Raw genomic sequence first — 21,567 nt, 5'->3', positions numbered from 1 at the left:
TCAAGGGATAATTTATTAATTGTAACTAATGATAATTTAGAGCATAGATTTTTTTCAGCGGCCTGGGCCCAGTTGCTCGAAGAATGGTTAGCGCTAACCCGGGTTAAATACCATGACAACCTATAGGTTTTAATACCTCTTAACCAATGGTTAGCGCTAACCATGCTTCGAGCAACTCAGCCCTGTATTGTAATAGCTTACTTCTCAAAATGCTTACTCCTTGACCGTGAACAGGGGGTGACTTTAGGAAAAGAGAATTCACACGAATTCAACTAGTGTCAAAGTAGCGGGCATAAGCCAGGAAAGCCTGTTGTTTCTTCCGTCCCTAGTGGCAAGGCTCTTTTGTTGCCCTATTTCGATCTTTTATATCTAACAGTAAAGCCGTAAAACACACAACCATACTGATTGTAAAGCAATGACGTTGATACAAATTTTATTTAGCTAAAGTTCTCGTTAACATCTAATTACAAGATGATATCTTCAAAAATGACGGCGTTACAAGTTTCATTTAACAAATGTCACCTTAACTATCTGATTGACTACAAAACCAGTAAAGAAAACAAGCAGATCACTTGCATGTACTCTCCCTCAAATAATTGTTGCACTCTAAGTATATATTCAGCTCTCATTTGACTAACGAGTTAAGTTCATTTGCATCTTGAAGAATACCACAAGAGAATGAAGGACAAGACAATGGCATTCAAAGTTGGTACCGATTATTCCCACTCCGAGCAACTACATTTTCAATGGTACAAGAACTGAAACACTCGCCCGGATGACAAGCCACTGTAGTGTGACCACTGTTATTAAAGTCCACTTGCAGCCCTCGTGCAGTAGGTTTCCTAGAAGCTACCACCCTTGAATTAATGTAAAGTGGTCACACTAGCTGTACAGGATTTTGCAATCAGACTACATATGGTTAGAAGAGGCGTGGGAGAGGGGAGAGCAGGTTGATGTTTAGCCCTGAGACACGCTCCAGAAACGAATGCAGCAGTCGTGTCCAACACTAGCCAAGCGGTTATCGTCCAACCACGTTACACGACTTATGACGCCTTGGGGATGTGCACCTGAAATAACACCAAACAGGAACAGTCGCTAATTAGAGTGATTTTCAATTGACTGTCGAAAGCAACTTCGCGTTTGCTTTGGTTTCGCTTTAATACGCTCTATGATTGGTAGACAAAACTCGCGCCAGTTTATCAACCAATAAGAATTAGTACCAAAATCAATCGTGACCTGCTCACACGAAACGAAAAGAAGATTCTAGTGTTGTCTGTTATACCATCTCCATGACAACAGCTGATATAATTTCTGTTTTGAAAATTATTTTTTAGTAGGTTCAGTAGGTACCCTGTTGAGGGGAGGGTCTTGCTTGGTTGTGTGATATTGAAAAGGACGCTTTAGTTTATGCTGTGAAAAAAATTGATATAATAAAACAGAACTAATAGCTGCAAATAAAAAATAATAATAAAAAAAAAAGAATCCATTTGTGTACAGCAAATGCAAAATATTACATATTAAATTAACACAATGTTTAAAATACAACACTCATTCGACTAGCTATATAGCTGACGACTATTGTCCTTATAGTTCCCTGGGCTTGCTAGCTATATAAAGCCAAGGAAATTTAATTTGTCGAACGAACAAACTAACGAAGGCTAGTCTGTCCTGTGTTAATATTTACTTTACAAGGATGTAAATACATCATGAGAGAACATGGTGTTTGTTATTAATTGCTCTATTTGGAAACAAACCGTATTGTGGTAACGCATTACTCCCTGTTCCGATGGCATCGAAAACTGCGAGGTATCTCACCTTTTATTTGGATCTTTGAATCCTTCTTTTCCGTGTTGAAAATAAACAAGTTAGTGTCCAGTCCACCACTGGCTATACGCCGTGAGTTTGGTGACCAAGCCAAACAGGTTACGCGAGCTGTGTGCCCTCCAAACTCAAAAGTGGGCTAAGAGAAAAAAGGAAAAAAGAAACGATAACAAATGTCACTATCACTGTCTGCTTCACATTTAGTTGTGTTTTACTTTGACACGTCGAATAAGCGCCGCTCTTGAGCTCCAGGTCTTCACACAGGCACAGTGTTGTTGTTGTTGTTGTTGAGGTGTGTAGCGCTTATTCGACAGCGGTGCTTGATGGGGAGGGGGGGAGGAGGGTGGGTTTAAGAATATGTTATTCAATTATGCTACCGGGAACAACAACTTTACGACTGGAGGCTGGGAGTTAATTCACACGGAGTTTACTCATACAAAGCCCACACGAGTCTAGATCCTGGATAGAAAGTATAGAAGGTCTGGAAAAATGTTTTCCAGATTGGCTAAAGAAGCGCACGTTTATTATAAACCACGTCCTAAATAAAAGAAGACCTCATAGTTTCACTTTGCTTTTACAATTCTTCTGTGCAATGTTTTGGCTGGCGGCGTTTGTTCATTGAGGAACTCTCTTGTCTTTGTTTATTCTTTACCGTCTATACCATACCTCGTAATTAGTTGAGCTGAACACGTTCACTTTCCGGTTGTCATCAGCAGAAGCTAAATAAGCACCATCAGGCGAGTAAGCCAAGTCGCCCACATCATTAACATGTGACAGGGTCACAGTTTTCTTCTCCACGAGTGTATTGTTATCCAACGTATAGATAGAGATGTTGCTCTACAAATATCAAAAAAGTAAAAATAAATGACTCAGTAAAATTGAACACTTTAACTAAATAAAACAGTTGAAATCAGCGTCCTGTCTACAACATTTTCTTGTGGAAGGAGAGTCGACATGCTGCATTTTCATAACTAATAACTAGATATAGCTGCATGTTTTATGACACTGGGCCAGATTGCACACAGGAACATCAAGTCATTCAGTCACCTTATAAAGAAAAGTTATCACATAACTGTTTTATGCGGTCAAGACTCTCATCTCAATGATTCACAAGCTCCCTTTCAAATTCCCTTTCAATTTTGCATATTCGCACATTCCAAACTTATTGTTATGCACTTCCTTGGATTTATATCAAGCTTATTTTGTTTCCACGATTTAAAAATATTACAATAATATAAAAACAAACAAGAAACAAATGTGGAGGCTTGTGAAAGAAAACCCAGTGAGTTATAAAAGGTTCACACAGCTAATCTAGGAACAAAATAGTTTTTTAAAATCTACTTGGCGAACATTACTTAATGAAAAAAAGGATTAAAATAAAATAACTAAAGCGATGAAAGAGGACAAAGAAAAAGAAAAATCAGGAGTGGAACAAATATATAGGATCTAAACAGGAAGTGTTTTCAAGCTTGAAATGTAGGAAAATAGGCTTTACGTTTCTTTCTAAAGCATTGGGGAAATGCAGCATTCTTGATGCTTCCTAAAATCAGCTGCAGCAAATTTGACACTAACTTTGCATTAATTTCAGTAGATGGCATCCACATAAACCAAAAATATCTCGGAGGCTGCCTATCTTTTTACAAGCAAAAAAGGCAAAAATACGAAATAATAATAATAATAATAATAATAATAATAATAATAATAACAATAACAATAACAATAACAATAACAATAGCAACAACAATAATAATAATAATAATAATAACAACAATAACAATAACAATAACAATAATAATAACAATAACAACAACAACAATAATAACAATAACAATAACAATAATAATAATAATAATAATAATAATAATAATAAATTTTATTGATTTATTTACGTGATATTTTAAGTTTCGCTTGGCTCACAGGTTACGCTACGCGCCCTGTGGTGCTTCTTATACTGTGCATACAGATAGTTTTACTGCGCATAATAATAATAATAATAATAATAACAATAATAATAACAGTACATGCAAGTAGGATAGTACCTTCTTTCCTCCTACTGCAATCTCTGTCTGCCCAGGATGGACAGCTGCACACTGAGGCTCAAAATCCACAGGCAGAGAAAACACTGGATTGCCATCCCGTAACACAACAATCTGCAATCAGAAGACTAACAGTATCAGTCACCATGTTGGACTGGCTTAGTTCATTCAATTTCTTCCCTTTCTTAACAAAATGCCTACAGCCTGTCTGATGAGACACAAGGATGCCTACAGGAGGCTTACTGTAGGCCATTGTACAGTACCACTGTTTAACAAATCTACAATGGAAACAAGGGGCTTTAACCCCCCCCCCCCCCCCCCCCACAATCTAATCCATCACCTCAAAATCCAAATTCCCACCACAACTGTTAGAACAACGGCAACTGAAAAAGTCATGGCTCTGCCATAGACATAACACATGACTTTTGTAACCCATGGGAACCATTTAGCCCTGGAATAACGCACATTGGAATTTAATTTACCAATGCCATTACTGCACTCAACATCTAACACTTACATCTTTTAAACAAGCCACAATTACAAGACCATCTTTTCCACAGGCAATACCATTTGGCTGACTTTGCATCCCTACACTGTGAGAACTAAATGCAAATAACACTGGGTCAACAGCTACATTATTAAGGTCATGCAACAAAATGAGCATTGTAGGAAATAAAATAAGTAAATAAACTTGTTCAAGCTTGTTGGAGACGGAATGAATAATACTAATGGCTCTCGGCTACATGTACCAACAATTCTCAGTACTTTTGTTGTAAAAAGCAAAAATGTTGGCTACTACAATCTGTTACTAAAACTAACTCATCATTAACAAGAGACTAAAAAAAACTAGAACGTGAGACCTAAAATTTCCAATATACATGCATAATGCTTGTCATTAGGTCCATGGTTTTGTCTTGTTACACCGTAGTGCGGGTTTGAATCCTCAGAGAAGTTGATATGTAAAAAGCCTTCTACTGTTTGGGCTTTGTACAAATGTTAACAATCCACCAGGTGGTGGACTGTATTTTTTTAAATATTATGACGTTGTTGTTGTCATTAATGACTAACCCATATTCTAGTGTCTGCAGTGGTGTCAGTCGTACAGTGTCGTCCATACTACAGGTTGCCAAATCATCACCACAGAGAGCCATATCTGTAATCTGGTTCTTATGACCTTGTCCTTTGAATAATTCAGCTTCCCCAGAAACTACCTTCCATTGGCCTTGACCTTGTTAAGGACCACAAAGCAAAACATTCTGAATCATAAATCATAGCAAGTTACTAATGCCAAAAATGAAAATACTGGTAAACAGAGAGTCACAGAATTTGTTTCAGAGATAAGGTGCAAGGAAATATACTCTGGTCAGCAATTGGAACTACAGTTGACTCCTGATAACTCAAACCTTCAAAGGAAATTGCACAAGGTTCAAGTTACCAAGGGTTTGAGTTATCGGGAGTCGACTATAACACTGTTGTTGCCATGACTCAAAAGAGTTCAAAATTAAAGAAGATAAATCACTGGGGCCAAACTTGGCCTATTGAGCAAATTATTTCAGTTGGTGCCATTTAAGCTTATGCAACACAAGTTCCTTTCAATTTTGTTAAAAGACTGAAGAATAGGTAAAGACACTAATCTATTAAAATAAAAACAGGGAACAGGAACAATCAAAGAGATTCAAATCCAAGCAAGAACTACCAGCCGTACTTTGATTTATTATTTGGCATACATGCTTGAGACATGGCATACATGTAGCATGACATTGAACTGAGTGCACACTAAGGTTGTGCACAAACAATAATTTAGTACAAACATGGTTAAAGTTTAAGATCACGTATACTGACATTTCACAGGTTTAAAAATAAGTTCCTGACAAAACCAAATCACTTGCAAACAAAAAGAAAGATGGGAAACAATACATATTAGAACTTTTAAGTTTTGAGCTAGTGTAAAACTGTTGATGAGGATACAAATGCGTGAATCAAAGCTTCCAGTGTACAATGTAGAGCCATCTTGAGTGGATGCAAGGGACAAAATATTTTTATTATGGCCCTGAAACAAATAACAGTGTCATCAGGTTTAAATCCAAACACATGTGGGATTGACATACCTAACAGCAATTTAATGTTTAAATAAATATGGACCTGAATTATTGTGCACTGTTGCTAAGGGTATTTCCTGGTAAAGTGATTAATTCCACACAACTCTGTGCACAGCAAGTCAATATTGTATCCCCTAGCTGTTGTCTTTGCATTTTAATACCAACTTCAATATTCAATTTTACTAATTTCACCTCACAACACTAAAGTACATTTGGATCACTGTAAACAAATGCTTAAAGTTTATTTATCAAACATACACCCATACCCCACATTCAATACCTTAAGAATCCTCTTAGGGCAAGTAGGATTGTTGGTGTCCAAATAGTTGATATTCCCAGAGAGGGAGACAGTGAGAAGATAGTCTCCCTGCCATAGACATCCAAGCTGCTGATCTTCAATTGCACTTCCAAATGTAAACTCACTGAAAATAATCAAAGTTTTCAACATAGAGGGATTGTTGGCACACACTTTAACACTAAGAAAATTACTAGATGTTCAAATTTTTTTCAAAAATTACTTAACACCCCCACAATTGTTTATTTCCAGCACAATACCTTAAAAATTAAAGGTCTTCTGTCAGTCACCACAAATGCTTCAAGCATCCAAAGATGAAGATATGTTAAGCTATGAAAATGTCACTGTTGACCTGCCATCATTGTTTTGGGGGTATTTTGTATTGAAAATGGCAATAGATTTATTTTGTGAGAAAGCAAAGATTTGTCAACTACAGATGACCAACTCATCAAATTTGCTATCTGGGTGCTGAGAGATAATTTCAACAACTCCTTCAATCATGAATGGTTGAAGATTTCTGAGCACAATAAAAATGGCTTACTAGGTAATATATTCCATGATTTGGCCTAAGTTAAATTAACTTCACTTCACTTTATTTGCCACTTTTTCTTACTTCCATCAGTTGAGTCTACAATTACTTATTTAGTAGCAGGAGTATCTCAGCAAGCTTGTCAGAGCTTTTCAGTGGAGATCACCCTTGGTTCTATTAGTTCTGTAGTAAAACATTATACAATAAAGGATAAAGCAGATACATAACAGACTGAAATACATAACATTTACAAAAGTTGCAACAGATTTTTTTATAACATTAACTTTCTACTCATGTCTAGTAAGGATCAGGTTGATTTAAAATGAACCTTTTTAACTTCTATCCTAAAAGTATGAGGAGCTTTAGTTTGCTTTAATAGCATTGGTAAGTTATTCCAAGTCTCAGAGCCTTTATGTTTCACTGAGAATCCTCCATAATTTGTTCTCTGAAAGTTAACACGTAATTTCTCAGAAGATCTAGTGTTGTACTTATGGATAGTATCATTTGTTAATAGTTTTAAAAACCCAAAGGCAAGCTTCCGTTGGAGTACGAATTCATAAAAATGGCTAACTGCTAACGGCTAACAGGGGCGTAGCGTGTTTTTTTTGGTTTAGGTATGCACAAGAGGGCGCAGTGAAACAAGCGCCGAAGACATGAGTCTCTAGGGGGGTATGGGGGCATGCTCCCCCAGAAAACTTTTATTTTTAGGGCCTCAGAAATGCCATTTCCCATTTTTTCCAGGGAGAAGTTTCATAAATCAAAGCATGAAAAAACTCTAACTATTCAGTAACTTTGTTGTTTATTTGTCAGCCTTTGGTACTACTGATCAATATAAGTGTATATTGGACTTGTGTATTATAAACTACATGTGGCTACAGGAAAAGGTCGAGATGTCTCCCTTTACAACGGGAAAATTCGGAAACTAAATTGTCAATATCGACATTCTTGTGCTTGTGTATGTGGAGTATCGCCAAAGAGGACAGCCTCTCCTCACTCATAGTGCTTCGAAGAGGGGTTTTCAGTCTCTTCATGCCACTAAAACTGCGTTCGGCACACAGGTTGACACAAGTGTCTCGACCATCACCGTTGTGATGACTGGGTTTGAACTCTCATATTAAAATGAATAGTGCAATATTCACACAGTTTTCTTTTACTGTTTACCGTTTACTGTTTGCTCCTAAGTCGGGCAGTCTAAAGAAAAGTTATTACTTTGGGTTTCGATTAGCACTAGCAAAAGGGTTAGGTCTCCGCAATTACCATACACTGTAATCATGTAAATTACCCGAAATTTAGACCCCGCTGTGGTCTGACCTCTGGTATGGGTGGTCGCTTACGGGAGACCTGTTCGACTGTAATTTGAAGGTTTCTGTTCTTACTGATTTTATGGCTATTGATACGCAAAACTCTAGTTATGAGAGAAATTGTTATTTCAGCTTCTGCAACCAAATACTAAATTCATATCGACAGCCCTTTTTAAAATGTCCACACTTTTCCTTAAGAAAAAGAGGGGAGAGCTTTTACCTTTGTCAAATGTCAAAAAGCTATGTAAAAATGCTGAAAAAAATTTAAAAAGTAAACATCTAAAAAGGTTTACATACACACTACACCTGTATAGAAAGTAGAAAAACATATACACTACAACTGTCCCTGCTGCTTAAGAGCCACTGCTTGTAAGAATAGAGAACTGCATTTCAGTGACCACTTCGTTGAATTTCTGATATTTCGTCTGAAGATACCCTTGGATTAGCTATTTTCGAAAATCATATATTAAAGTTCCAAGACTTTGCCTGTGTCATTACTGAATAATACATCATTGTCATTTGTTCACCAGGCTTAAAAAAAAATATTACATCACTTTTCCTTTCAAAATAGGCGTTGGTTTCGAGGCCATTTTGAGTAACACACACAAACCTTCATGCTTTAGAAAGCAGCCAGCGAGTTTGGAATGTTCATTGTATTACTTTTCTTGTGAGATGGTTGGTCTGGGTTTGTGTAAAGTTTGAAGTTCATTAGGTTATTTCACACCATGAATGGGGCTTTGTCCTTTGACCTAAATTTTCGTGGTTTCCATTGGCCCGTGGCCACACCCAGGCTGCATTTCAAACTCTTGTAATTTTCTCTAAAAACAAAATACCTTGGAAGTTTAAAATATGATTTTCAAAAAATAGTTAATCCAAGGGTATCTTCAGACAAAAAATCTGAAATTCGACAAAGTGATCGCTGAAATACAGTTCTCGATTCTTACAGGCAGCCACTCTTAAGACTAATGTTACAAATCACTTGTCTGTGATCTGATGTGTGAAGGATTCTGTTTTTGGAAAATAATGTGGTAACAAGATTAGTCATTCATGTTGTAATTATATGGATTGGGTACTCATTGAAATCAAAGAAATCAAAACAGTAAGTAGTGTGCAAAAATAAAGATCACACAACAATGCGACTGACTTGCAATGTTTCTCTTATCGCTCATCTGGTGTGGAATAATTATGATTTCTAACTTTCTGTATAAAACACACCATTGCTTACTGAGTCAACACTTTGAAAATAATGTTTATGCAAAAGTTTTCTCATGTTGTCACACTAGTATTAAAATTAAATTGAAAAAGAAGATTTGTATTGATTATTTATGAACTTTCGTGAAGGAAAACAGAGACAAAAGTTCCAAAACAAACAAAACAAAAAAAATTATTCAGATAATGCCATATACACTTGTGAAAATCAAATGCCTTCAATTTTCACCTTGAGCAGGGACTGTGAAAAATTCTACACAATGTGGAGTCATTTTGAGATGCATTTAATTTACCTGAAATGTGCAGGTTTTTCAAAAATTTTGCTGTTAGGAAAAGTTGTTAGGAAAGCTGATGGGAACCAGTCAATCAAAAATATATGTATCTATATGAGTGCAATCAAGAATGCATAATTTACTTTACTCATTCAAAAAAGCTCTCAAGCATTTTCAAGAAAAGTTTACTATTCTGAAAATACTATTTTGTGATGGCAAATCCCTCTTCACTTTGCTTTCATTAACTCTCGGAATATTTCCGCTTTTTAAGCCATCAAATATTCCTTTGCACGACTTTGAAGAATGAAACTCCCTGAAATCCACCATTTACACTGTACATGTAACTATCTTTACATCTTTAAGGTGCAAAATGACAACCAGAAAATTGAAGCCAATGTTACAATAATATTAACAGTGATGTTCCCAGTCTTAAAGCTATGACCCCCTTATGAGTATTTGTTGATTTACTCCATTAGGGCATTCAGTTGATTCTACGTCATCATTACCAATATTTATTCCATGCATGCCCTGTTCAGGCAAAGTTGAGATTTCATCCGGTTTACAGACTGTGCATTAAAACTGTAAGTACTTTTATGCAGGAGCTACAAGGATGCCTCTTCAGGTTTCGAGAGGCCAAACCCCTGCAAGGGCTGACAATGTTAAATTATAAGTTCATGGAATGTCTCAGAAACAGACAGAATCAAGTTCATGGTGGCCATCCATTGTGGGGTAAGAACTTACGTGGAAGCAGTATTGGCAGCTATGTCCCAGATTTTGGCTGTCTTATCAGCTGAGGCACTGAGAAGTAACTTGCTGTCTGCACTCCAAGATAGCTGCAACAATAAAATGCACAATGATATTGCAGCCTGGTGAACAACCCACTAATAATCAATCCACCTTGCAACAAAAATTCCCTTTATACAGGAAGTTGCCATCACTCATTGGTGGTTTTCAGACAAGTAAGGAAGTCCTGTCTCAAAAAAAATCATTGATGTTTAAGTAAAACTAGTTACAAAGTAAGAAAAGCAGGAAAAGGTTCAAAATTACAAATTATACATTAAATACAGTGTATTACTGTAAAAGAGTTTCTAAAACTATGAACTGTGTAGCTACTTGTATTCCTGATCTCCAATATGTCAGAATGGATTGAAACTTGAAAAATGTTAGGCTGATGTTTTTCAAGTTCTCATGAGTTATTCCTTTCAAGAATTAAGTTGATTAGAATACATGTACCTACATGTACATGTATGTGGTGATCTTATTTCGCCATTTTTCACAAGAGGTAAAAAAAATCCATGAAACTTCTCCTCAAGGAAATGTCGACAATGATTACATTTACACACTCTAATGGCCCAAACAAAACCCAACAAATAAAGAGAATGAATGAGATGCTATTATTGTCTGTTTCTTGTGTAGACGTCATCACACCGCTCGACCCAGTCTCCCTATACTCAGTTGTGTAACAGAGTTTTGCAAGGAATAGAAAGCACAATTAAATTGTAAAGAAATACTTGAGTGGAAATAATATTATGGGGTTAGCTGCACTTCAAGCTTATTACATGTAGACATTTATAGTACAAGTAAAGCTCAGAAAAATACTCACACCATAAATGCCTCCCTTGTGGGCTTTGCCACCACCTAAAGTGCTCTTTTCTTCTCCAGTTTTTCCATCGTAAAGGAAAATCTAACCAAAATGTAAATTAAAGTTTTAGTGTTGAAATCATGCAAGTACCAAAACTACTGGTCTCAAAATACATGTAATGTTGGGTAATCAGCTCAGGTCAAGCTTGTTCCCACCCAAGGTCTCTTGATCTTCTCCCACTCGCCTGGAGCAACAGACAGGCAGACAGAAAACAGACCCAGACAGACATACAGAGATGTTAGGCATTTGTCTTCCAAAGGAGAGGATTCTCTATAAAAAAAACATTTGTCTTTGCAGTCAAATTTGCAGTCAGCTACATGTACTAGGCAAAACCAGGTTGACTTCTTGTACTGTACCTCACAAAAACAAGGTTGAGAATTAAATGCCCCTCCAACTAATTTCATGTTTCTATAAAGTTGCATGTATTAAGTACATTATTACCATGCCATCTGCACCTCCAGAAACAAAGTGTTCACCATCCGGGGAGTACTTCACGCAATTCACAAAGTTGGTATGACTCTGCCAAGAAATAGACTTTAACTTAACTCCTAATGTCCTTTTGTAATAACTAATATTACTTAAAACAAGAATTACAATAGTTAGATCAGTTAAAGTACTACAAATAAGATCAGATGTGAAAACTGCATTCAAGTTTGCTTTAGTTAATAATTATTTTTACACCCTGTCTCAAAGTTTACATGTATGTCACTAGGTAATTCCAGTCAACTCTCTCAGAAGATACCCCCTTTAAGATGGACAATTCTCTAAAGCAGAACACACTGTCACTTAACTAGTCCCTGTTGAATTTCACTTGTTTGCCAGAAAGTAAACTGTTTAACGCGGACAGATGGAGTTGGAACCAAGACTGTGACTGCATTTCAGAGACTTGACTGTAATTTTTCCAACCTATGTTTCTTTGTTCACTGCCAAGCAATGTTTTAAAATATGTAATAAAAAGAATGGGTGACAACAACCCTCCTGGTCTTCATGAGAGATGAAGTGCATTGTCAGTAGGAGTACTGGTATGATCAGCAGCAAAAATGTGTTTACAACAATACTGGATCTTTTGTGATTTTTAAAATTAATTTTTTCTCTGTCATTTACACTGTAAGTTAGAAGTTTATTTTGTAGCTAACCTTGTTTAAATGATGAAGCTTGAACGGAGGCCCTTCAAAGAAACCAACCTCAGAATCTTCACTTGCTGAGCAGATGCGGAATGGTCGTGTGGGTTTGTAGTCTACTGCATTCATACTTTTAACATGACCATTGACATTTCCTACAGAACTACCACTGTCCCACAGAAAGACATAACCAAATCTGTCAAGAGGAATGTAACATGTCAAAATGGCTAACTAAACAAGGTTTAACACATGTGGTTCTGATAGCCCAGTAAAAAGTGGCTGATAGGCTACAATAATTATTGGAAGTTACAAGTTGAATGCTATGTTAACAAAACAAAAGTCTAAAGGATAATGGCTGATTTAACTGATGCAACACAACATCACTGCCCTGATTGAAAATTTATGCCTTTTTGGAAACATTGACAATCAAATCCATTCAGGAAAAAAAGGATCAGTACTAAATTTCACTTTCTTTTAAATGGAATAGGCCATGTTACAGTTGTGCACTTTAAAAGTAACCTAGCCCTTGAGTGGAAGAGAGGCTGGATGGAAACCTCACCTCCAGGGAATACTTTTGATAAGTAAATGAAACTACTAAGCATAAGAACAACATGATTTCCATATGAAAAGCAGTGTAAAACAATGTTACATGTAAATTAGGTCAGAAAAATTGCATAATTTCCTGCCTAATTAAGACCTTTCAGGTTGCATAAATTTACCCTGAAAATGCCTAGTATAATTTCCCATTTTTTTCTGCACCCAATCAGAAGCCTTGTTTCATGTGTTGTTGCACCTTAAGGAGATTTGAAACAGATTTTAGCTGTGTGGGCGCACGTACAGTAACCCACCCACCCCATAACCAAGATGTATGTCAGTCGAATGGGCAATTCCAGAAAATATCCATACCCAACAACGGACGGCTTCCATGTTTTAACCCCCCCCCTTGCCTTCGGAAATTCCAATATGCGTTACCCCCCCCCCCCCCCCCCATGCCCTCAGAATTCCATAATCGTGAACCCCCCTCCCCTTCAGAATTTCCGGTTTTCTGGGAAGTACGTTTTCGACTTTAGCAACGCCTATATGAACAAATGAAGATGAATTTATGCCTCCTCAGGGCTGTGATCTAGCAGTGCTAGGCAACAAGCTTTACTCTTCAGCAACAACAAAAACCTGTGAAAACTTCTTTTTAAGTCCGAATTTGGCTATAATAATAAACACCATTTATGGCAGTTTTACTCCTCTTTGTTTTCTTGTGCTGTTTTGACGTTTACAAAGCAAAATAGCTCAAATTCAGAAGGTTAAAATCTTTCAGCGATCAAATATACCGTCAAGTCGTGTTGCGTCCTTTTATAGGTCATGTAGTGTGCATGAAAAGTGTTCTCAACCCATATGCTTCATGTAGTGTACATGAAATGTATCATGATCTATCGATGCTTGTCTTCTGCTTCGGCGGTCATACGTTCGTGGATAATTTTATTTACCAAGTACAAAAGTCCACTACAATAGCGTTTTCAAGGAACTCACTCTACACTTTCTACTCCAGAAATCCCACCTATGGAATTCACCAGTGCCTTCGGATATCCAATCGTAAATACCCCCCCCCCCCCCCCATGCCCTCAGAATTCCATAATTGTGAACCCCCCCTCCCCTTCGGAAATCCTAAAAGCCGTCCGTGGTATGGTATGGATATTTTCTGGAATCGCCCAATAAATCAAAATGCCTATCAAAAGTCACGCACACATAACACCCCGGGAGTGGAAATGCAGAATAATTTAATTACGTGAACCAGAAATAAAAGCTACAGGAAACATTTGTTTTTATCTAAGTTGAAATTTTGCTCTGCGACCTATCTTGATTTTTTGCATTCATGCAACATTCCATATGCCACTTCAAATAGAAATGTTTGGGAGAAAATTATCCAGTAGAATTTTCTGTAAGTGAAAAAATGCCTTTTTTGAAATACTGCAAGATCTACTGGATAACCTTTTGTCACATTCTCAGAGGAGCTAAAGATTGTAGGGTGCTTTCCAACAAAACAATAAGAACAGTACGTCACCAACTTAGTTTTTGAATAATTTGCAAAAACTAAAAGTATTGCCCAACAACTGACTTACAAAGCTGTTTATAGTTTGTCCACATGATCAGATAATATTTTTTGTATTCCTTCATCATATCACAAACACTACAACAATGAAAAACTCTTAACTCCCATTTTCTAAGCAAATTCACTGAATTCAAGCCCTTAAATTACAACATAAATATGTGGAACTAAGTCAACTTTCTGACTGGATTATAACTGGTCTGTACTGCCAAATAAGGGCAAATCATCGTTTACACAGGCCCTTTTCCAGGGAGCCTTCACTTGACCATCAGCTTACTTTTCTCTGCCTTCTCCTACCACCACTATCCTCTTGCTGTCGGGTGACCAGGCAATATCTTTTATACGACCACTCAAAGGCTGGTATTCATATTTCAGTAGATGCTCTGCCTGAGTTGTGTCCCAGATTCTGAGTTTTCCAGAGAGATCTGAAACATTCAAAAGACATGCAACTTTAAAATGAGTTTTAAATGTTGTTTGTACATGTCATAAGTTTTAAATCTCCATGAACGTAACACTTAACACAATAAAGCATAACCCTTATTTCTCATTGAGGCTTTTTGTTAAAAAAAACTTTAATTTTTGATTTTATTGATGAGTCTAAACATGGCCCCATTTGTTACTGACTTGTGCTTTCAGCCAAATTCTGTATAGCACCAAACTGTAGGCAAAATTTGTCTCTTGGGGTTTTACATGTGTCTATGATTGTAGGTACCAGTAATTGAAGTTTAACTTCAAACCACTACTGTTTATGAAACCAATAACCATGCACAGGATTTGTATGAACAGTTTTCCATAGCACTATCTCTGTAAATGGTTTGAACCTAGGAAGATAAATACTATTATGATCCATCCAGTTTAGGCCTGTTTGAGGTGAGTACATTGACTGATATTTCCACAATCAATCTTCATGTAAGTGGAGTCATCATCATAGTCATGATAATTATAATTATTATAATTTTATTAATTTCTACTGCACAATTATCAATATAAATTTTTGATTGCGCATTATAATATGATCATGATACAAATATATAAAAATACAAATGTAAATGCAAATTGAAATATATAAATACTATAAAAAGGCTTGTCTAAAAAGATAAGTCTTGATTGCCGTCTTGAATTTATTAATTAAATTTAATTAGGTCCCTGATCTCACTAGGAAGCTTGTTCCATAATTTGGGGGCGGCCACGAAGAATGACCGGTCTCCGAGAGTCTTGCGAGACTTCAATGCAGGATAGTTTAACGTCAAAGACTTCGCTGAACGCAGGCAATAACTACTTAATTATACATCTTTAATTGAGATTAATTCGCTGATATAGACGGGCGCCAGACCGTGAATAGCTTTAAAAGTAATAAGAAGCACTTTAAAGAGAAATGAGAAAGAGAAATGATGATCAGGTAGTATTGACCTAATTGGTCAACTAAGTCATTATGTTATTGGTTGTCTATCAGTTAAGCTGTGATTTCATTGGCTGTGAAGACTGCAGAAAATGATTGGCAAATTTTCAATTGGTTTTTACTGGTCAAATATCTTTACAGTGTATCTCTATTGTTAGTAAAATTATGACAGTTTGTCTACTGTTTGTCTGCCTCATTAATGTCATCAGTAAGTCATTTGTAATGTGTACTACTAGGTAGTTGTTCAGTGGTGTTTGTAGGAAGTGAACTAGCCTTCCAGGATGATTCATTGACCAATAGTAGTCAGTACCCTAGGTAAAGTGTTTACCAGTGTCCAAGTCTATTCTATGGTTTGCCCAACATCATGTGATTGTTTGACTCCTGTTGGGAGAACTCTGAGTAGGCCTGTGTGACAAATAAACTTTACCTCTATCATTCATTCACCTGGCTTAAACATCACATTTCTTTTACATCTACCACTCATTGACATTCAAATCCTAGCAGTACATACACAGACTTTTTGTCACATTAACCTAGTTTAATGGCCTAGTTCCCACATGTCTCCTATACATTGTAGCTCAGTGGTAGAATATCTGAATTGCTATAGATATTATTGGAAGGTCTTAGGTTCGACTCCTGTTGGAAGGACTCGGATTTCCTTTTCCCCGGCATGCCTGTGTCACTGACTGAGAAAACACCTCCATCACCACCATTGTAGTCGCTTGTTTGTGTTTAGTCAGTCATAGCAGACCCTATGATTTCAAAGATACATTGCATGGAGAACCCTTTTCTCTTTCCGTACCTAAAGGCTGGTTTCCATATGATCGCGGATCGCAGATCGCAGATCGCAATAAGGTCTGCGATCATATGGAAACCATTTGTTGACCAATCCAGAGACTTCTTCCATCAACCAATGATTCACAATTCACCTGATTCTTGTGCGTTCTGCTCTGGTTCTCAAAACATCAATTATTTCACCACAAACAATCCCTTTTTGGGATGATCATCATTTAACAACTTATAAGCAGCATTTCTCTTACCGCCTGACGCAATGTAAAATCCACTGGGAGCATAAGCAGCGACTGTAGCCTCCTTTGCATGTTGTGTATACACATCAGAAATTGCTGGGTTCTACACAGGAAATTAAAGTATTTTGTAAATGAATTTCCTCAGTTGCACAGACTGAGATAACTAAAATATTAATCTATAATGGTTTGTAAATGCAAACAGACAACTCAATGCGAAATATTTTAAAGTGCCCCTGGTACGAAAATTTCATTTTCCATCTTTTTGCATTTTCGTGTAGAATATGACCTTCTTACTCATGTTACTAAATTTCAATCCTTTACGGCGATTGGAAGTATTTTTTTTTTTTTAACTTTTTACTCGAGATTTCACGGCCGCCATTACTTGGCCTTGTTCCGGAAGTTAAGGCTCAAATTACAGGAAGTGACGTCATTGGCTCAACACGAAAAATTCCACATGGTTAATTTTCATATGGATTCTACTTCATAAACTGTATTCTGCTGTTGCAAACTAAAAAACAAGCTCTGAAAGCTACTGGCTCAAAATCTACAAGGATATTCAACATACATGTATTTAACACACTAGAATAATAATTATTAGTATTGTTTGGTGTCATTAGGTGACCAAACTGTGCACATTGCACAATCAAAGGCTCCTGTTAGCCAACTCCTGAATGCAGGTCTAAGTAAATAGTGGCAAGGTACCACATTTGAAAGTTTACGACCAGCGACCAAGTGAAATTTCCCCAACATGGTCCCCCCACATTACGATAACTGTGCATGCATGAAAGTTTACAACCCATCGACCGAGTGACATTTCCCCCACATTACGACATCTCGTTCATTGCACATGCATGCATTTACGAGTTAAAAAGTAGCCTAGAATCAACACTGCAAATTGACCAAAGCTCTTCCATTTAAGTCTTCATATACTCAATGAGCTACAACCTGAGCATTAGCAACCAATGATGAATTTTGGCTCAAGTCCTTTTGCTGTCAATCAAATGCATTCACTCCCAGGACCTCAGGTAATCAATCAAACTTCCAACTGAGTGCAGGGACCTTGATATAAATTTTTTAGTACAATCCTTGCCTACATTGTACACTTCATAGGTACATAATTTGCACAACAAATCGGGGCTTACCTAAGTACTAGCTTCCCCTTACAATACAAAAAAGTATAGAGGCTTTCTTGCATTTTCAAAACTATAAAATGCAGCTCATTTGGAAAATAAGTTTAACTTTTATGCAAATAACTCCTCTTCTCATACCTCTTGTATGGTTCGCAACTAAACAATAATTGTGTACATGAGAGCCATATGAGAGGTATCAAATCCATTTAGTACCACTAGCCAGGATAATATTTGAAACAAGTATGAATGTGACGCAACATTCAAAGGCTTCGAACGTTATTTGCACAGTAAAGCCTGGTTTCCATATGATCACAAGAATTACAGCAATCGTAGCACAACAATCGCTGCGATCCTTGTGATCATTAAGACCTCATGGTTTCCAAATGATCGCAGGGTTCACAAGGAAGAGTAAAGTGGGAATGGATAGATATGATATGAGAATCGTCCATAAGCTGTTCAAATGTTTTTAACCTATTTTGGACCTCACATTTGCTGATTTCAAGATTTTCGGCAATTTTTTACCAGCAGTCCTCTTTTCTCTCTCTGTTTTTGAAGCTTTTGCTAAATTGTTGTAAAAGCAGTTTTATTTCTGTATTTGCTCCATGAAACTAGCAGCGTTGATCAATGTTATGACCATCATTTTGCCAAATGTAAGCGCAGGGTGCATTGCTTTCTGGGTCAGTTTCTATCTCAATGATCGCAAGAATGGTCTCCATATAAAAACTCCACAATCATAATGATCGCAACAGTCACCAAGATAGAAAAATTTCTTTCTCTGCGATCGCAGCTGCAACAATCGTAACGATCACAGAATATATGGTTTCCATATGATCACAATGATTGCAGCGATCGTTGCACTGCGATCGCTACAATCCTTGTAATCATATGGAAAGCAGGCTTAAAAACCCACTTTGGTAGTTGTTTGTAAGGTAAAAAATCTGATTTGGTAACACATGAGCATGCTCATCCCATTTCAGTTTTTCTAATAGTTTTGCCTTCTTTAACTTTTTACAAAAGGTTAAGCTGGGCTCATGAAAACACACCACAACTCTTGAAAATATACAGTAATAAATTATAAATAAGGAAACATCTAGTAAAATATACTTCACAGGTATAAAAGGTATAAACCATATAAAAATTAATAAATTTTAATATACATGTACAAATATTTTAGCTTAGTTGTTTTCCCTGTCCCTGTTTGCTTTTAACCCAACACTGAACAATATCCGATTCTTAATGGGTAAATACAATATATATCGTTTGATTCCTTAAAAGGTATAACGGATTAAACGGAAACTAAAAGTATCCCCTAAGTCCTAACTTTTCCTTATATGGTAAAACTTGTCATGTTGTGAACAGCGAGAGTTATTGATGACTGCCACTTGCAAAACAGTTCGCCTACCTTGAACGTCTCTAAATTCATCAATTTGCACTGGTTTAAAACTGAGAAATTATCACTAAATTAAAAGTTGACTCTGAATTCCAATGTAAGCTTAAGACTTGCGCGCTCGACGCATTTAAAAGCCGGCCGTCCTATTATATTATGCGATTTCCTGATAATTTTTACATTTTCCTTTTTGTCTAAAATCGACGATGACATGAGTAAAAGTATGCTATTAAACCGAATAAACACGCAAGAAAGGACTCAGCTCACCTCAATGTCACGTATTATTACGCTGGTGCCGTTTGTGTACAAAAAATTTTTCCCTTTAGGATCGCCTTTCAGGACAGTTGGAGCTCCTCTCACTGTCCGTGGCAAAGAAGAAAATATAGCTCCTGGAAATAAAAATAAGTCAAATTAAACTTGCACGAAAATATACAAAATATAAAGAAGTCAAATATGAAGCTCACATGAAATGAGCTTGATGATTAAGTTTAATGAGAGAACAAGTCAGACGACGATGAACCGCGCTCCACATGAAGTAAACAATTAAAACAAAAAAAATCGCTCTGTTGCAAAGGCTGCAGGTTATGAATTAAAGCAGATGGAAACTTAACTCTTTCACGAAGAAACAAACCTTTTTCAAAGGACATTATTTTCGATTCCCTCAGCACGAAACTCTTCCTTTGTGAATTAGACTCAACACAACAACTTGTCACACCTCTTCTCACCTCTTCCTCGATCCGGGTATATTTCCCAGTCCTTCCCATAATTTTCAGAAAGGTGGTATGCTCTTCATGTACTCCTCATTGTAACTTCCTCTGCACACCAAAAAAGCATGTGGTCCCGATGGCCCTTCACCGACCCAAGCTTTTGCAGTAACTGCCATTGCATCCCCATTAGGGACGCTGTTCAACTACTGTATCAGGACAAGCGCTTGGCCAAACGGCTGGAAAAAGAGTGACGTAACTAACTCGAATCCATAAAAAAGATGAAGAATTAAACATCGAACAAGAATTACCATCCTATCCGGCGTTGTCTCTACAATTGCAAAGATGTTCGAGAAAGTTAAGTTTGATCAGCTTTTCTCCTTTTTCTCCCCCATTTTCTCCAATAACATGTCAGATTTTCTCAAATTAGGCCACTCCTGTGCTACAGCCTAATGATTGGCGGATTGACCTCGACAACAAGAAAGAAGTTGGAATTGTAGCAACTGACCCGCCAAAAGTTTTTGACTGCATATATCACTACTTCTTGCAAAATTAAAAGCTTATGGTGCCCAAGAAACAGCTATTCAACGGATGAGATCGTACCTACAAGACGGCAAACAAAGAGTGAAATATAACGGGCTTTTTTTTTTTTTTTTTTTTTTTTTTTTTTTTTTTTTTTTTTTGACTGGTTACCCCCCTCCCCCACATTGTGCAGTCCCCCAGGGAAGCCTGTTGAGCCCAATACTTTTTAATAATAAGCCAATCAGAAGCCTAGTCTACCGAGTTCCTGATATATAAACAATAGCCGCCATTTGGCGCGTAAATATGCTCAGATATTTGTCTGCGGACATTATCTGTTCCGAGAAGCGAACAGTTTTCCGAGAGCGAAGCTCGAGGAAAACTGTGAGCTTCAAGGAGCAGATAATGTCCAAGGACAAATATCTAAGCATTTTTAAAGCCAAATGGAGGCTATTGTGGTTATTATCCTTCAAATATTTGTCGCCACATGTAGCAACGAGCTTTAGTATTTGAACATTTCGTGTAAGAACAGTTTACCGTCAAAAACGTTTAGAGCGTATGTTGTTTTCTGATACTGCTTTATCGACCAGCAGGTTTATCTCTCCTTCTGTCACAAAAGCAAACCGTTCCCCCATTTTGACATTAATTTTAATTGTAAACAAGACGCGCCTTGAAGTTTTTGAAATTGGGGAATATCATCGGATATGTAATATGCCTGTAATATAAGTATAAAAAGGTCAACACCTCAGTTCACGTATCCCATAATGTAAGTAAAATGACGGTGAAATGACTGTGCATCTCCAAAAACGGTCTTCGTCAGTTGTGCTGGCCTCGTGACCGGTCTGCTCCAAATTAATTATGCTTCTTATCAGTCCGTATTACGCTCAGTACGCTATCCGTGTTTCCGAGAGGAAAGAACAAAAAAGGACCGAAAGCTTATCCCAGCAGGTCGCTTTATAGTTTTGAGACAGAAA

At 37.0% G+C, this 21,567-nt stretch overlaps 1 protein-coding gene across 1 annotated transcript; it reads right to left on the bottom strand.

The window, feature by feature from the left end:
• Positions 1-416: 416 nt before the first annotated feature.
• LOC146462199 (WD repeat-containing protein 1-like) lies at positions 417-20,141 on the bottom strand. The gene is made up of 16 exons (XM_085085746.1): positions 20,002-20,141; positions 19,638-19,759; positions 16,866-16,956; positions 14,704-14,851; positions 12,341-12,521; positions 11,646-11,723; positions 11,166-11,246; positions 10,304-10,395; positions 6,237-6,378; positions 5,826-5,907; positions 4,926-5,079; positions 4,375-4,459; positions 3,861-3,971; positions 2,488-2,658; positions 1,816-1,960; positions 417-1,067 (listed from the first exon to the last, which is right to left on the bottom strand). Exons 1-16 carry the CDS (start codon positions 20,132-20,134, stop codon positions 958-960), a joined length of 1,926 nt encoding a protein of 641 aa, XP_084941872.1. The 5' UTR covers positions 20,135-20,141; the 3' UTR covers positions 417-957.
• Between the last annotated feature and the right edge of the window lie 1,426 nt (positions 20,142-21,567).

Source organism: Pavona decussata, unplaced genomic scaffold, assembly GCF_977016875.1.
Source record: "Pavona decussata unplaced genomic scaffold, jaPavDecu1.1 SCAFFOLD_190, whole genome shotgun sequence".
Taxonomy (NCBI): domain Eukaryota; kingdom Metazoa; phylum Cnidaria; class Anthozoa; order Scleractinia; family Agariciidae; genus Pavona; species Pavona decussata.
This window is presented reverse-complemented; position numbering and strand designations above follow the sequence as displayed.

Bases quoted from the DNA above. Each gene is read 5' to 3' on its own strand.
- LOC146462199 (XM_085085746.1), bottom strand. From the start codon at position 20,134: ATGGGAAGGACTGGGAAATATACCCGGATCGAGGAAGAGGTGAGAAGA. The intron at 16,957-19,637 runs GTGAGCTGAGTC...TTTCCTGTGTAG, and splicing joins TAATAATACGTGACATTGAG to AACCCAGCAATTTCTGATGT. The intron at 11,247-11,645 runs GTAATAATGTAC...CATTTTGGTTAG, and splicing joins CTGGAGGTGCAGATGGCATG to ATTTTCCTTTACGATGGAAA.